General features: G+C 45.2%; 1 protein-coding gene across 1 annotated transcript in view; it reads right to left on the reverse strand.

The window, feature by feature from the left end:
• Positions 1-6366: 6366 nt before the first annotated feature.
• Positions 6367-17696, reverse strand: part of STAC (SH3 and cysteine rich domain) — an 82848-nt gene continuing 71518 nt past the window's right edge. The window contains exons 9-11 of the mRNA XM_081931139.1: positions 15023-15074; positions 13140-13277; positions 6367-9275 (exon numbers count right to left, since the gene is read on the reverse strand). Of these exons, the coding sequence (XP_081787265.1) occupies positions 9177-9275; positions 13140-13277; positions 15023-15074 (289 nt within the window). The 3' untranslated portion in view covers positions 6367-9176. The remainder of the gene's footprint in view (positions 9276-13139; positions 13278-15022; positions 15075-17696) is intronic.

A 17696-nucleotide genomic window follows, 5' to 3' on the forward strand; every position in this document is an offset into this window, starting at 1 on the left:
TCATATCTGTTTGATCAGGGAAATGCCAAACTTCCTTCCTTGTTACATCCTCCAAGCTTAGAGGTCTATTAATTAAATTTGCACCCTGCCGGTGGTGCAGGGAGGCAGCTGGCTCCACTGCTCTGTGTGAAGTTCAAATATCCCCCAGGTAGTTGGAGAATAGATGCCAGCAGTTTACAGACTTTTAAATCCCGGAGATAAGTTCTTGAAGTTTCCGTCAGTACATGAGCTCAGCTCTCTCCCCCCCGCCCTCCACCTGTCCACCATGCAACTCGCACAACACAAAACAACCCTCTTAATGGTTTGCTTAAGGCCCATGGGTAGGCAAACTAAGGCCCGGGGGGCTGGATCCAGCCAATTGCCTTCTAAATCTGGCTCGTGGCCGGTCCAGGAATCAGCGTGTTTTTACATGAATAGAAAGTGTCCTTTTATTTAAAATGCATCTCTGAGTTATTTGTGGGGCCTGTCTGGTGTTTTTACACAAGTAGAATGTATGCTATTATTTAAAATGCATCTCTGGGTTATTTGTGGGGCATAGGAATTCGTTCATTTCCCGCCCCCCAAAAAATATAGTCCCCCACAAGGTCTGAGGGACAGTGGATTGGCCCCCTGCTGAAAATGTTTGCTGACCCCTGTCTTAAGCCCCCCTAGGCATATAGAGGCATGAATTGCCCTTCTGCCTGCCAATCAATTTTGGATGTGTTGTTCTTCTGGAGAGCCCAGCATTTCTCTCCAGAGGTCTAGGGCAGTCTTTGCTACCTTCAAGCCCCATGAGCCTTTCTCAGCCTCAATGCCTGCAGGGTTCTGAAGAGCTCAGCTTTTTTAATATCAAGGCAGAACAATGTAGGATTGAAACAAACAAACCTTAAGCAAAGCTTTTAACCTATAGCACAGCAAAATAGGGCTTTTCTAAACAGAGAAAGCAGCCCAGAGCTCTTTGCTGTCACGTAATTAATATTTTGAGCAGTCTCACTCCCTGCAAAGGCCATGGTCCTAGAGTAGCACAAAGATATAGGAAAACATAGAGCTATAAGGTCAGAAGCAAAGGACAGGAGGGCAACACGCCCCCCGTTTCAAATATAGAGCCATAGGAGCCAACTCCTAGGGCCTGTGGGGGCTTCACCCCCCAATAAAATATTTGGGGGGTCGGGCTCTTCCAAAGATGATGGGCACTGCCATTCAAATGATATGTGTGCACAGCATCATGTGATCGATTATGCAGGGTGGGGCTTACCTAGCCCCCCCCACAATATTTTATTCAAGTTGGCACCCCTGTATAGAGCTATACCCAATGCTGCATGAAAATGCTGCTCGTGCAACTGGGCCTCCTCCTCCTCTCCTTTCCCCACGTACCCTCAAAATCTGCTCCAGGGCTGCAGAGAGCCAGCGTGGTGTGGTGGTTAAGAGCAGTGGACTCATAATCTGGGGAACCGGGTTCGCTTCCCTGCTCCTCCACATGCAGCTGCTGGGTGACCTTGGGCTAGTCACACTTTTCTGAAGTCTCTCAGCCTCACTCACCTCACAGAGTGTTTGTTGTGGGGGAGGAAGGGAAAGGAAAATGTTAGCCGCTTTGAGACTCCTTCGGGTAGTGATAAAGCGGGATATCCAATCCAAATCCAAATGGAAATCTGCTGTGTGAATGGAACCCACTGACTTCACTGTCCCAAGCATCTGTGAGATGCTGTTGGAGAGGAGGAGAAACTCCCGAAAGCCAGGGATGGGAAATGGACTGTTTGAAAAATGCAACGACTGGCTGGCCAGAATTCTGGAAGGAAGCATCCCCAATGGATAGATTTCGTTGCAGGTCCCATTTTGTCCTTACTACAAGCTATCTAGGTTTTACTTTATACTGCAGGAAGCCCATTTTCGTCTGCCTTTTGTTTTTCCTGCAGATGTTTTATGTCTACTCAAGCTGCTTTGAAAGAATACCTAGAATCAGAGAACTGTTAAGAGTTGGAAGGGACCACGAGGGTCTAGTCCAGATCCTGAAATGCAGGAAACCTTTTGCCCAATGTGAGGCTCCAACCCACAGCCCTGAGATTAAAAGTCTCATGCTGTACACCAACTGAGCTATCAAGGCTTGTATCCGAAGGAACATTCAGGGGATGTCCCTGTTTAGCAGGGACATTGCGTGACCAGGCGGCCCCAGCCCCCAGGGATCATAAGGAAGGAATAAAGACTCTGACAATGTTATATGGAATTAAAATTAGTCCACAACTAATTAAACTTCCAAATGTAGGAAGACCTTGGCTTAGGCCTTGGGTGTGTATCCCTCCCAGCCCTCCAGCTGGGGGGAACTGGGCTCATCAGGGTAAATGGGATATGGGGGTGCTCTGTGAGACGTAAGTGGAGCAGGCAGCCAAGCTCATATTTCTGCACGCAGGGTAGTTCACTGATGACCTTTCAGTGTATGGCCAGTGACATCCAGGAAAAAAATCCCTTTAAGAGGGGGACCCAGGAATCGCTGCTGCAGGGGGGTGAGTCACCACTTCATGCCCCCCCCCAATATAGGGAAGAAAAGACTAAAGGATTCCACCCAAGGCCATAAACCACCAACATTGTGATGAATTGCTATGGGGAAGACAAAAACCTGCCAATGCAGAAAAATTTCTTCCTGGTCCTTCAACAGCAACCAATCAAAGACCACTAAAAAGGAAGAAAAAGTTAACCTGCAAAAAAGAAAAATTAAACAAAGGGAGGGTAGGGAGGGTGAATCTCCAGAGCCGACTGCCTGGCTATTGTCGGCCCCACTCCCTATTTACAAATGGGGCTGGCCCCACCTCCCAGCAAGAAACTTGATTTCTGAGGCTGGGCGCCAAAAATTAACACTGAGAGGCAAGCCAGCCCGTTTGCCAGTAAGCTCCCTGGGAACTGTAGCACCACGTGTGATCCCGCAAAGGACACCCACAATGTAAAGTGTGAGTGCTCATTCCAATCACATGCAAATCCCTAATCATGGGGGGGGGGGGCAGCGGAATTCACTAAGGTATTCTTTGTATGGTGACCCAGATAGACATTCACCATAAGGATAGTCTTTTGCAGCTAATGGGTGGGAAATGGGGATTCTTTGAATTGGGCATGCAATTGAATACACAGAATTAGAAGTTTTAGTTTTAGTTTTCTTTTCTGTATCCTTTTTTCTTAAGTGTATCCTTTTCCATCTCTGCTCTTCTGGATTTCTTTCTGGCTTTTAGTCCTAATTGACCCAATCACATCCCACATTTAGAGGCCTGTTGAACAACATTGGCTCAACTGCAGACTTTAGGAGCTGCTATTTATCAGTGTTTATAAATGGATTTTAAATAACAAAGGGCTGGTGTCTTGCTGGATGATTTATTTTTGTAGTTAACCATGGAGGATGTGCTTGACAGTACATTCCACTTAGGAAAATGATTATTTGTCCAGCATTTTATACTTTGCTGAAATACGGCAAATGGAGTAGGTGTTAAAATGTGCTAGCTGGTTTGTGCCAACAGCGTAACATTTTAGTACTGAGACACCATGAAGATGTAAAGGGGATCTTCATTTAAATTAACATACCACAGTTGAAACAGAAATGTTTGGTTTTGGGAAGGTTTCGTAGTCTTTTTGTTAGATGTACAAAATATTTTAATTTAGCACGTGAGATTTCTAAACATCAGTGGAAGCAGGTGGGGGCTCCTTGGAAGAGCAACCACATTTTCTGGAATCACAGTTAGAGGGAGAGCATTTGAAGAAAACTACCACCTCTCCTCTCCCTGATTTCCCCCTTAAAAATGACTCCGTCTGTTCACAACTTTGCCGCTGTATGTGTTGTGGTCTGGCTGGATGCACTGGAGTGGTGGGAGGCCTGAGCTGCCGGGGAAGAAGGCTCAGAGCCAGGAGAGTGCTCAGAGGGAGAAGAGGGAAGCAGACAGGGAGGAGGAAGGGTCAGAAGCTGAAGAGGTAACAGGGTTTAGTGAGCAGGAAGAGGCTGTGGCAGAGAGCAGTTCAGAATCAGAGGCAGAAGCGGAGGCTGGTTGCTCCAAAAAAGGGGCCTTTTGGCCCTTCCTAGAGTGAGATGATGGAGGGCCTCACCCCTGCTGCTATCATATAACAGACCCTCCAAATGTTTTTTTCAGGGACGGTCCTGGATTTACAGAAGCCATCCTGGTTTCTGATTTGATCCCGGAATGTTGTATTATGTTTTTATATATGTTGGAAGCTGGGGCAACCCAGTCAGATGAGTGGGATAATAATAACAATAATAACAATAATAAAAATAAAAGGGAATAGGACGTCCCTATTTTCATTGGACACATGTGGCGCTGTGGTCTAAAGCACTGAGCCTAGGGCTTGCCAATCTGAAGGTCGTCGGTTCAAATCCCCGCAATGGGGTGAGCTCCTGTTGCTCAGTCCCAGCTCCTGCCAACATAGCAATTTGAAAGCACGTCAAAGTGCAAGTAGATAAATAGGTACCACTCTGGCGGGAAGATAAACGGTGTTTCTGTGCGGTGCTCTGGTTTCGCCAGAAGCGGCTTAGTCATGCTGGCCACATGACCCAGAAAACCTGTCTGTGGACAAACATCAGCTCCCTCGGCCAGTAAAGCGAGATGAGTGCCACAACTGCAGAGTCGTTTGCGACTAGACTTAACTCTCAGGGGTCCTTTACCTTTATTTTCATTGGAGAGTATGATATAAGTGAGAAGAAATGTCATGGAGTGAGTCTAGGGAAAATAAGCTGTGAGGGGGAGACGGGGAGATCAGCCACCACCATCATGAAGAGAAGACAGCAGTGATTCAGGTGGCTCATTCTCTGACACGGGCCCTGGTTAGATTGTGGAGATTATCAAGTGATAGGGTATGCCAAACACTATGCCTAAGAAAAAGCTAATGTATTTTGTTTATCATCAAACTCTGTAAATTGAAAACGAGCAGAACCTAAAAGAGAGATGTATACATGTTTGATCACACGAGCATCCATTATATCATTGCTATGCTAATTGATGATGTAGACAGTGTGTTACAAAGTGGACCTTAGCTGCTATCACTAGATAAGGACAAAGAATTCAGCCTTTTGGGGTGACATAGTGACAGCAACAACACATATCCCCATCTTAATTGTGCATTGCAAAGTTCATTGTAAAAGGAGGTCCTTTGTGGCTGCTTAAGCAAAATGTGCCGATATAAATTGAGCAGCTCAGTCGAAACATGTTCGGTTGCATGTACCAAAGGCCCACACTATGACAAAACCCAGTGAGAGAGAAAACAGGTTCAGCAGCATTTAGAGCTGGAAGATGTATTCTGTGTTCTTCAGGGAAGGAGGCGGCAGTGTGCCCTGGAAGAGAACTCTCCTATCTAATGAAGAGGACAAAGTGCATGTTCTCTTTCCAGTGACTGTGGGTTCTTTATTAAACAGCATATTAAATTAGATGCCAACATCTAGCCTCTGAAATTAATTTTTCCTGTGATCCAGTGTCACACGAAAGCTCGTCTATCCAAAACTAATCAGTTTGTTAGTGCTATATCTGTTGTAACTCCACACATGCAGGGCAAAGGGAAGAGAATAAAACCATCTGTGAGGCACTAATTTACAATGTTACCAAGGACCAATGTGTACATCCTGGTGCTCTATATGCATTTGCCTTGGGGACACACGAGGGATGGGCGCACACCAGTGTGTTAATCTGCATGTGCGTCACACAGATCCATTTTTCCTGTGTACGTTGATGTGCACATTCATCCACACATGAGCATTCAGGTGAACTCTGTTTTTCTCTTTCACATCAGTGGGTGGTGCTTGGTGGGAATGTATTAGCACGTAACATGCACATTGGATTTTTTTCTCCTTATTGCGTTATCTGCAATTGTAGGCCCAGCCCACCCAAGAGGCAAGGCGAGGTGACTGCCTCAGGCACCTGCTTAACATTAAATAGCTGAGCACTAATACAAGCCTCTTTGATGAACCAAAGGAACATGAGAACGGGTGGCGCTGTGGGTTAAACCACTGAGCCTAGGGCTTGCCGATCAGAAGGTCAGCGGTTCGAATCCCTGCAACGGGGTGAGCTCCCGTTGCTCGGTCCCTGCTCCTGCCAACCTAGCAGTTTGAAAGCACGTCAAAGTGCAAGTAGATAAATAGGCACCGCTCCGGCAGGAAGGTAAATGGCGTTTCCGTACGCTGCCCTGGTTCACCAGAAGCGGCTTAGTCATGCTGGCCACATGACCCGGAAGCTGTACTCCGGCTCCCTCAGCCTATAGAGCGAGATGAGCGCCGCAACCCCAGAGTTGGTTACGACTGGACCTAATGGTCAGGGGTCCCTTTACCTAATACAAGCCTCTTTGATGAACCAAAGGAACATGAGAACAGTGATATGCATCAGTTTATAACAGTATGGTTAATTCAGGAACTTTTTTCTTAAAAAAAATCTTTATTTTATTGCTTAGTATCAAAAGAAATGAGACGTTGATTAAAGGCCATTGTGAACTGAAATTAATATTCATCTTTATCCTATGAAGCAGGATTGAAGGAGGAACTTGAAATTAACAGAAGCCACTGAAACAGGACAGAATCACAGTATGTTGCATTCAAGTAAACAGTAGCATGTATGGATGGATGTATAATTTGACCTAGTCTTTGCGGATCAGAAGACACTAACTATAGCACTGAGTTTGATTTTTCGGCAGGCATTGCAGGACCCCACTTTGCTCAGATCAGTAAATGTCAAATAAAGCCATGACATAAAAGAGGCTGTGTCGATAATGCGTCTGCTGTTCTTCCCCTTTGTTATATGGGACTTTTGTTTCCTAACACTAAGGCTGCAATCCCATAGCCACTTACCTGGGAGTAAACCTCATTGAACTCAGTGAGACTTAACTTCTGAGCAGACATGCATAGGATTACATTTTAAGTTGCCTGGTTTTCCTATGCAAAAAAAAAAAAAAAAATTGCAAATATATATATATATTAAAAGATATGAAGCTGAATCCCCCTTCTCTTTTTGGGGATGGCTTTACTATTTACATGTTCAAGAGCTAGAAAATGGATGGAATGGTTGTCATCAGTGTCCAATTCTACTCCAAACAGTGACAGGCAAACTTCTTCAAGCTACTCAAATATATACATGGACCTATAAGCCCACATATGGCTCCTGTTGTACGGATGAGCCATGCACACATTCAGCATTTCCATGTCGGCAAATGTAACTGCAGGATCGGGATGCAGAGTTGAGTATATGCTAGACACAGGAGCCCTTTGCTAAGTACAAAAAAGTGGTCATGAACTTCCCAGTTGCACCATCTCTGGTAGCAAGTACGCACTGGGTTTCAGCCACAGACTGGAGTGCAAGGCAAGAGGTGAAGGTTGAACAGATGTACTTAGAGGTACTGGAATACAGCTACGTGCTTCTTGCTTAAGAGCTGCCAGCTAAGCAGTGTACAACTGTGGAGTTGTTGTTTTCCTTCAGCAGGGGTGGCTAACCTGTGGCTAACTGCCAGAAGTTCTTGGACTCCAACTCCCATCAGCCCCAGCCAGCAGAGTTGGTGGTCAGAGATCATGGGAGTTGCAGTCCAGCAATATCTCCTAGGCCTCAGGTTAGCCAACCCTGTTCTTCAGCCAAAGAGCTGAAGTGTTTTAAGGGTGGCACATGATTTTCTGTGGAGCTGTCACACACGATACCAAGGGCAATTGGCTAAGGGGAAACCGCCATTGTCTGCAACCCTTCTATCCTTTACAAACATAACTCTCACCACCTTCTTTTCCTTCCCTTATGTTTATATTGCCTTTGAGACTGTGTGCACGTTTTAAACATGCTGGTAAAACTTGTTCAAAGGGGAATTTCTAGATAGTTGATTTATAAAAAGAAGAACGAGAGGGGCTTGGAACTCTTAAAACAGTAAATGTTGGGCAACAATAGATTCCTTGTTACTTAAGTCTCTGAATTCTTGTGTACCTTGTAAATTCTGCACAGGCCCATAAATTCTGCACAGCTTCAAGGATGATTCCTTGATGCAGACAGAACGTCTGACTAGAATGCTCGTGGAACCACAATTCGAAACAGTGGGTGAAATTCTGGTTTTATAGCTGCAGTTTCCATCTGTGGCCAGATTCCAGAACTAGGCATGCTTAAGTCTTGTAAGTCAATAAGCTGAAACATGCCTAACTTTATGTTGGCTTGTTTCTGGCATGTGCTTCAAGGTGAATTGCTAACACCTTTGGTCTTTTGAATTTGGTTGTTTTTGTTCACAAATGTATTAGCTCAGTACGTTTTTATTCCACTCATTGTTTTTTGTCAGCTAGAATCTGTTTCCCCCTGTTGTGAAATGAAATTGGTTAACCATATAAACAGGAACATGCTATATACACATATATATTAAAAAATATGCTCAAACAATATCAGAAAAATAGAAAAAATTCTGTAACCCAGTTTCTTGTTTCTGAAAGCTGACTCTTTCCTACAGAAGGAAAAGGAAAGACTATTTTGGAGTAGGCCTGCTTTGGGGAAACAGTGTTTGTTCATCAGCTGTTTAAACATTTACATCCAACATGTGCTAAAATCTTTGCTTGTATACAAGAAACCCAAAGGACGTACAAGATCGCCACAGCAACATATATCAAAAATCACAGAGAAGTCCAGACCACAAACTGTTTCCTAAACCAACAGCTCCACAATTCATCCAAACTGCCTTGTTACTGAAACTGAAAAAAGTCAGAACCAAACATTATGCCGATTTGCTAAAACCATGGACAACATTTTAGGAACAGACTCACACTATATACTGTACTTCAAGCTGTAGTAATACAAGGAAAAGGTCTGAACCCTTACTCATTCAATCACACTTCAAATGAGAAAGAAGTCCCAAACAGTTTTCTTAAGACACGTGAACAGGGTGCAAATCTAAGTTTAGTTGTCTGTTCCCATCAGTGTAATAGCAGCCTTGCTCAAAAAAATTATCCAGTTTAACTTTTCACTTATTTTAAAAAGTAAACAAGCTATTCCTTTCCCAAGCCTCGTACCACTCTTGTCTGGCTCCATTCCTGATTGTTGTTGACCAAGCATCTCTCGTTGCTTAAATGTCTGATATCAACTGATCATTGTGGTTGTCATATGATTTCCTTGGTCATCTGCAAGACAGCTTCGTTGGGGGTTACACAGTGCAAGATGACGCAGGCAGGTCTTGCCAGCAAAGCATCACAACTGCAGTGGTTGAACAGGGAAAACTCAGATGTTTTCTAGGGCATCTACGGGGACAAAGCCCTTTTTCTTTCCACTGCATACTTTGATAAAGCCGTCGTGTTCCTTTTCTGAAGTAATACAGATCTGTAGACAAAGAATGGAGAGAAAAGTTTAAACACCCCACACTCAATAACCACTTCTATTCAGGAACCCAAATAGGTATAGGCGATGCTTTGTGGCTGTAAGGTCTGAGCTGAAACAGACCACCAAATTTCAAAGCCCATGACAATGGGATTCCCATCCACACAAGAAACAATGGGGCCTGCATAATACCACTTTAGTAATCAGCTGTCCATCAGGCAAAATTTGTAATGTGTGCTTTCCAATTCAGCCTCATGATGCAAGATTTTCTCCTTCCTCCCACCCATTCTAACACTGCTGTGTGCCTTAAGTAGAGATTAGAGAAAAGCAAGTTTCATGAGGCTCCTTGCATTGTGTGTGTGTGTGTGGACACCTGAATCCAAAACAGGCCTAAATGAGTTGGCCTGAAATCTCTTGCAATCTTCAAAGGCCTCCTTGTCTGATTTCCTGGGTATGTTGAAACCTCTGGCTTTTTGCTTGACTGGAATGTTGCCTGCTGTGCAGTGGTAATCCACACCAGTTGCTCTGCTCAGTTTTGTCTCATCTACCACTGGCCTGTGGCCCTTGGAAATGTGGGCCTCAGTCTAAAAGAGCCCCCCTATCTTCCCTAGCCAATCAAGTTTTCTCTGCACCACCTCCCTGGATCTCCCCATGCTTTGGGCTCAGCACTTCCTTTCTTCCCACATCTGCCATGCATTTAACTCCCAGCACAACGTCTGGGGGATCTAGTGCAGAACTGGTCCCTATTTGTGTCTGCAGTGTTTGGGCAGCTCAGAGCATCGCTCACTCGTTTTGAAGGAGTTCTTTGTGCCATTTCTCCCCTAGGCCCTCCTAAAGTCGACGGGCAAGCCATGCTCTTTTCCACCCCTCTCAGGCTCCAGCTTTGTTCCAAGGGTTTATATTATCTACTTGAAAGCAGAAGGGTACAAAGCTATATAAACACAAAGTGCTTTGCTGTCTGGGCAAAGCGACCCAGCATGCATTAGGAGGGCACTAAAAATATCTCTGCCTGTCTGAATAATGTTTTGTATTGCTGCTGTTGATATAACATTGTGCATAAAAACTTCCTCATTTCCTGCAATGGGCATTTTATGGTTTGTATGTGCACGTCTTGCCATACATATATAACCCTCATTAATGTGCTGGCGAGTTTGTGTAAGAAGGAGCAAGGATACATTCCTGTTTGTGACGTTCAGGGCCATTTTAAAATATGAAGGAACTCCACCTCAGGCTTAGCAAATGAGTGTTCCTAGCAGTCAGTTTGGTTCAGTGATTTCGTTGTCTAATGTCTGTATCAAAGAAAGAGAAAGCAGCTCCGTACTGTAAATTCATATGTGTGCAACGTGGTCAGATGGGTTTGTCACATGTGAACCAGCTGAGATCCACCACATGGAGGCTCCTTGAAACTGCAGCTGACACAGGCAATGATCCGCCTGTGCACAGGGTCTTACTGTGCAAGCTGGTCAGCACTATGCAGTACGTTTGGTGCATGAAATGAATGCGCCAAATTCTGATAGGGTTGCCATCATAGCTGCCAACTTACAGATTTGAAAATAAGGGACCAGCAGCCTCGAAAATAAAGGATCAGCAGCCAAAATAAGGGATTTCCCAAGCACAGGTATGTTCAACTTCTGAGCCCCTCCGAGCCAAAGGCAGAAAGCCCAGCCAGCAGCCAAACAAAGCCTCGAGCGGTGGTTCCCACAGAACAGCAACCCGGCAAAGGGGATGCAGCAAGGAAAACCACCGTCACCTCTCCGCTGGGAAGCGCTGAGCAAAGGCGAGTCCCCAGGCAACGCGGCCGATTTGATCGGCACAAGGCATGCAAACTCCAACCCCAGTCGTTCTTAGACTCCTTATTGGGTGAGCAACGCAGCCAAGCAACACAGTTGGAGCCTTCCTCCTCCCTGGCCGGCAGGGAGGGAGGGAGAGGAGCTGCTTCCTTTGAAACCCGGGAAATTTAAGGGACATCATCAATAAGGGATACGGTGCTGGGATAAGGGACTTTCCTGCCAAGTAAGGGACGGTTGACAGCTATGGTTGCCATACATCCAGAATCTCCCAGGCATAGCTGGGATTTGGCAGTTGGAAACAGTGCCTGGGAGGAAATCGCCGAAATGTCTAGGATAATCCGGATGTATTGCAATCCATGCCGGAGGTGTAGATTTTGGCGAATTTCCTTTAAAACAGCTCAAAAACTTCATTGTTATTATTTTTGGCCAAAAAAAGAGAAAAACCAAAAATTTTGTCAAAAGAAGCTCAACAATTTTTGTGTCTGGATTTTCACTTTTTGAAACATGGCAACCCTAAATTCTGAGCACATCACACAAGTTCATCTTTAAGGACAGAGTGCCTGCTTTGTACACAGAACATCCCAGGTCCAGTGTCCAGGTGTGGCTGGAAAAGTCTTCTGTTTGAAAGCCTGGAGGGTTATGACCAGTCAGTGCAGATGCTGAGCTAAATGGACCAAAGGCTTGATTTGGTGTGCAGCAGTATTCTGCATTGTGTTTTTTTCATCAGCAATCCCTGCACTTTGGTATCCTCCCAAAAGGGCTAGAAGATAGACCAATGGTCTGACCTGATGTCCTGTGTACTCCTCCTTCCCACGGTAGTGGCAGAGTACTTGTCATTTCACTCAGTGCCTCCCCAAAATCCATTAATAGCATCAACCAATAGCATTATTTTGACTTAACTGACTTTTTTTTGGTATGAGTATTAAAAAAAGGAAGAAAAATTACTTTCACATGCTGTGACTGAGAGGCAGTGGAGGTGCTAGCAAGATGGACTGGCTTTTTAATCATTGCTTTTAATTAACGGAGACCGTGAACGACTCTTGTCCTATTATAGACTAGTTTTCTATTAATCTGCTTAACTGCCTGGCATAGGCTGGACTGCCATGGGCTAGTAGGAAGCAACAGTAATTTAAAAAACCCAGGTCCATATAATTTGCCATGGTAGTCACTTCCAGTTCAATTACGACTCAATGTAAGCCCACTTCCTTGGAACGAACAGCTGATTTGCACATGCCACAGATCACAAAACGGTCTCTAGTGGAAAGTATTGTGTCCAGTAACAGTGCTCCCCTTGTGGTGCTTAATCTGCGACATCCATTTTGCAATTTATCATGGGTGCTGTAAACATCAAGGGGAGAACATGACTGTGTGAGCTTGCCTATTTATTTCATAGGTATGTATCACGATCTCGAATCTCCAATCATAATACAGTGGAACCCCGCAAGATGAACGCCTCGGAAGACGAAAAACTCGCTAGACGAAGGAGTTTTTCGTTTTCTTAGCCGCTTCGCAAGATGCATTTCCCTATGGGCTTGCTTCGCAAAACGAAGCTTGCCCCGCAAGCTCCGGGAATAGCGGGGAAGCGCAGCGCGTCTTCTCCGCTGTCCCCGGACCTCTTTTGAAGCAAGGGGCAGCGGGGAGAAGATCGCTTCTCCCCATTGCCAGCCTCGCAATCTCTGAGGACAGAGGGGAAGGCGCACGCGCCTTCCTCTCTCTCCCCGGACCCCTTTTGAACCAAGGGGCGGCAATGGGGAGAAGCGATTCTCCCCACTGCCCCTTCCCTTGCTTTAAAACAGGTCCGGGGACAGAGGGGAAGGCGCGCGGCGCTTCCCCTCTGCCCCCGGACGGTCTCCATAGGAACGCATTGATTGATTTTCAATGCATTCCTCTGGGAAACTGTGCTTCGCAAGACGAAAAACTCGCAAGAAGAACTTGCGGAACGAATTAATTTCGTCTTGCAAGGTGCCACTGTACATTCTCTTGAAAGTACGTACCATGGGATTTGTTGGAGCATGAGAAAAGTAGAGGTGTGATTGCAATGTTTTAATGCACAGGAAGGAATTCCAGGTTTACTCACTTGGTTCTCTTTCAGGGTTATCTGCCCCTGCTCCTTGCATCCAATAAACGTTCTGATACACCTGAAGACATGTTCATCTTGTTGTACTCTTTGAACGAAATTTGCTGGGAAAAAGCCGACTCGGTCTTCTATTTTCCCCTGTGAAGAAGGTGAAATGACAGAAGAAGAGTTATGGGCCGCTGTAATGCTCGTGAAGATGGTTTGGAAGCTGCTGCTACTGGTACAGAAGGCAGTGGCCTGATCTTAAAAGACTTACACCGGTTGTGGGGCTTCTGAGTCAAATTCAAGTTATTTATGCTGTTGCAGAAAGCACTAAATGACATGCAGCCCAAATATCTGAAGGAGTTACTACTCCTATATAGATATGGAGAGAGCCCTCTTGGCAGTTCTGCCATCCTATGAAGTTTGTGGGGTGATAGGGTGTGAGAGGGTCTTTCTGTAGTGGCCCCCAGATGACGAAATGACCTCTGTTCTGAGGTTTGGCCACACTGTATACCTTACGACACCCCCGAAGGCATGGGCCTTTGGGGGTGTCCCTTCCATTTAATATTTACAAAGTACATTGTATTGAGTGGTACATAATTGCCCTGGGACTGCATGGCTGCAGCACTGCATTTTGTTTTGTATATATTACATTTTTAGCCTCCAAGGTATAAACCACTGAGCCTCTTGGGCTTGCCGATCAGAAGGTCGGTGGTTCAAATCCCTGCAACAAGGTGATCTCCCATTGCTCAGTCCCAGCTCCTGCCAACCTAGCAGCTTGAAAGCACGCCAAAAAGTGCAAGTAGAGAAATAGGTACTGCTCTGGTGGGAAGGTAAATGGCATTTCTATGCACTGCTATGGTTTCCATGCTCTGTTGCGCCAGAAGCGGCTTAGTCATGCTGGCCACATGACTGGAAAAAACTGTCTGCGGACAAACGCCGGCTCTGTTGGCCAGTAAAGTGAGATGAACGACGCAACCCCAGAGATGTCTGCAACTGGACTTAACTTTCAGGGGTCATTTAAGGTGTTCAAAGCTGTGTACGTAGTTCTCCTTCCTCCCATTTTATCCTCAAAACCACCCTGTGAGGCAGCTACAGCTGAGAGACAGTGACCAGTCACCTATGTGGCTTAGTGGGGAGATGAACCTCAATTTCTCCAGGGACTCTAACTGGTGCACCACACTGTCTCTCACATTATGATAATGCCCCCACCAAATAGGCGGAGGGGTTGATTGCATCCTTCTGTTTCAGCTACTGCTCTGAATCAGCACCCCAGATTGAGAAAGAAGGGAAGAGCCCTTAAATTGTTGCAGTAATTTGCCAAAAAGGCAGTGCTGATGTTTGGGAGGTGGGGGCATGTGGTTGCAGTTCAAGTTGCCTCTGGGGTTACTGTGGGCAAGCTTGATTTCCTTCTATCCTCCCATCAACCAATGTCCCTTCCTTGCTGCTGCTGTGCCTTGCAAGGGCTTCCTTAGAATGCCAATAACAGGGCCAGAGTTTAGTAATATTGGACCCTGAGCAAGGACCAAATCCCACCCCAATATTTCTAATTTTCACAATAATTCCTTTGGGTCCAGTTGCTTTTTGTGGATCTTCTCAGTAGATACCCATATAAATATAGGTGGTATTACTATTTATTCATTATGTGTCCTCTCGACTCTGTGCTCTGTGCGGGGGATCTGTCCGCACTGCCAGTAAAGTACTACTTTACATCAGCTACTGAGCAGCTACCAAGGAACAAAAGTGTTCCCTTAGACCAGAGTTAAGCACACAGAATGTTGCTCCAACGCACTGAAGCAAAGGAACGTGCTGTCGGTGCATCAGCACTAATGGCCAACACACACACACGTGCAATGTTCATTTTCTTTCTTTCCACATTACTTGGGTAATTGCGGTCGTACCTTCCACCAGTCTTCATTTGAGTCCTCCAGAAGTGTGATCCTATCTCCTGGCCTACAGTCAGAAGACAGAAGCATTGGGAACATGTTGTTTAGATAAATGAATATGTATTACGTTGGGCATTTTGTTTGAGTTCAGTTCAGCAAAATTTTATTTATTCATTCATTTAATTTGTACACTGCTTTTCATCCAAACATCCCAGGGCGCTTCACAACAGGGAAAATACAAAATGAGAACATAAAATACATAATAAAACAAAAACAAAAACACACCAATAACCCAAACGACAACAACAACAAAATAAATTAAACGCTGCCCTTCTGACTGGGTTCCTCCAGCCACTCTGGGCAGCTTCCAACAAAATACAAAGGGGGGGAAATCCTGCATCAAACATTAAAAGCTTTCTTTTCATGTTAAAAGGCACAGTTTGTCAATATTTTCTGTGTTAATTTACATTACTATTAGCTGGCTTTATTGAGTTTTAAATGGCGATAAATTGTCAGCTGCTTTGTAAAGCTTATGCAAGCAGCCCAAGGATAATTTGAAGAAAAATAGAAAGTTATGCTTGTTTATGTATAATGTCACCCATGAATTCCACAATTTCTTCAGTCCCCCAAAGTGACTTTAATGATGATTTGTCCGTTTTATCCACATTCTGGGATTCAAACCTACTGGTCTAAATGAACCAGCTGAAGTTCCCACTGTGAAGCCAATGGAATAAGCTGGTCATGATTAACTTAGGCCCTATAGCAGGGATGGGGAACCTCAGGCCTGGGACCAAATGTGACCCACCACGTCTCTCTGGCTGGGGCTCAGAACTCTCCCCAGACCACACCTTCTCTTCCTACTTTTGGTCCTGCCCACCACTGGCCTGTGGGAGGTTACCCAGAACCCCTCAGGCTGAGAAAGGTCCTCCAGCTCTTGCCTACAGCTTTTGATGGGACGTAGTTAAGAAGCTAACTCTAGCAAGATGGGAATCACTGAGTTCTTTGATGCCCTCTCTAGATCCAGTGAACACGTATCTCCATTTTCCCTGTCGTTTTCACATCTACGTGCATCCCTATTTCCTAAGCACCTCGTGAGGAAGCTTTAGTAAAATCCAAGTCCCTCCAATATGCCTGTTGGTTTAGCCAAACTTAGAGCAGCAGTGACAAATAAAAGATGGCCCTGGGTCAATTCCGAAATGCCATTCTTCATACATGTCTAGTTTTTGGGTTAGCACCTTGTTCTTGACATGGTCATCACCATCAAATGTCAGTTAAAGAAATGTTGGGGAAACTCTTATCATGTACGCCCCATGTAATCTGTTTATAGTCAGGGAGGAGCACAGCTGGGCACTTGGAAATTAAAAAATATACATGTTGAAATGTCATGGTGGGGACTGTTCATGCGAGGATCACAACAACAACAACATCTATCTGGGCCAGTGCTCCTCACTGGAAAGAAAGGTGAATCCTTTCTCCTAAATGGTTGCCAAAATGGATACTACTGGTTGCTGGGAGGCGGGAGGGGGAGGAATTCTTCATCAAGGGGAACTGCCTCGATATCAAGATTTTTGAAACCCTAAACATCTGCTTCACCTTCTTGATTCAGGAAAACACTCTGGCATATTTCCTGCTACCTGCTGCTCATTTCTAGCTAAGAGTCAAAGTCTGAGGTCTGAGTTGGGGCCTGTTTGATGGGAGAGCATTTAAGAAGGGAGGTGGAAGCATGGAGGGGGTGACTAGGCAACCACAAGACTTGTTCCTCAGCCCCAGTTTTCCTTCTCCAGCTGGTCAGGAGGTGGCAGCTGCCATGGTTGGGGTGATGAAGCGGCAGGACAAGGTGGGTGGTGGGAATTGTGACTGTGGAGTCTAATGCTGAGTAGTTGCCAGAGTGATTCACCTGATGACTCTAGCTCTGAAGACAAAGATTTTATCTAACTTGGGGCTGGGATTTACATTACATCCCAGCATCTCTGATGGCAGATAAATGGCTCTTTGGGCACAGGAAATGGGGATTGTGAGAGTGGCAGGATGCGTGAGCCGGAGGCCAAACACAAAACCCCCAAATGAAAAGTTGTTGGGAGAAGCTAGAGAAAGAGGGAAGCAATCCGCTTCTCTGTTCCTAAGTGTCTCCTCCTGAAAGTCTTTGGCAGTTTTAAAGGGGGCTGTTTATCTACTTCTGCATTTTGTTAGGTCATTTGTATATGAAACCATCGTCACAAAATGTGGCTCTCTTGGATTCATTGGTCTTGTCATTTTTGGTGAAGAAGGATGCCCTGAGTGACAGCCTGTAACTTCACAAAATAGACTTCTTCTTCTTTTTCTTTTTTTTTTTAAAAAACCTTTTATTTTTATCTAACCAATCCCTTTTTGCCACACAGTCATGTATTGTCCTGGAGGTTCTGTTTTTACATGCTGTGAATAAATTGTCCGGGGATGTTGTGGTGAATGGAGCCTGAATAGCTGCAGAGGTAGAGAGGGATGCCATCTAGCCTCTCAATTCAGCCTTCACTAACCTCCTTGAAGGCCACAACTCACACCAGCGCTCCTTAAGTGCTTTTCCTGGCAGGAATGGGTCCTTGAACATTGATAATACCTCTTGTTTCCTTGTCTGGAAGATGGAGAGAGACATGTCTGTAGAAAGCGTGGCTGGAATACAGCCTACTGCATGAATTTACTCTCGCTCTGTCCA

The sequence above is a fragment of the Podarcis melisellensis genome (genome assembly GCF_964234715.1).
Source record: "Podarcis melisellensis genome assembly, chromosome: 12".
Lineage (NCBI taxonomy): Eukaryota > Metazoa > Chordata > Lepidosauria > Squamata > Lacertidae > Podarcis > Podarcis melisellensis.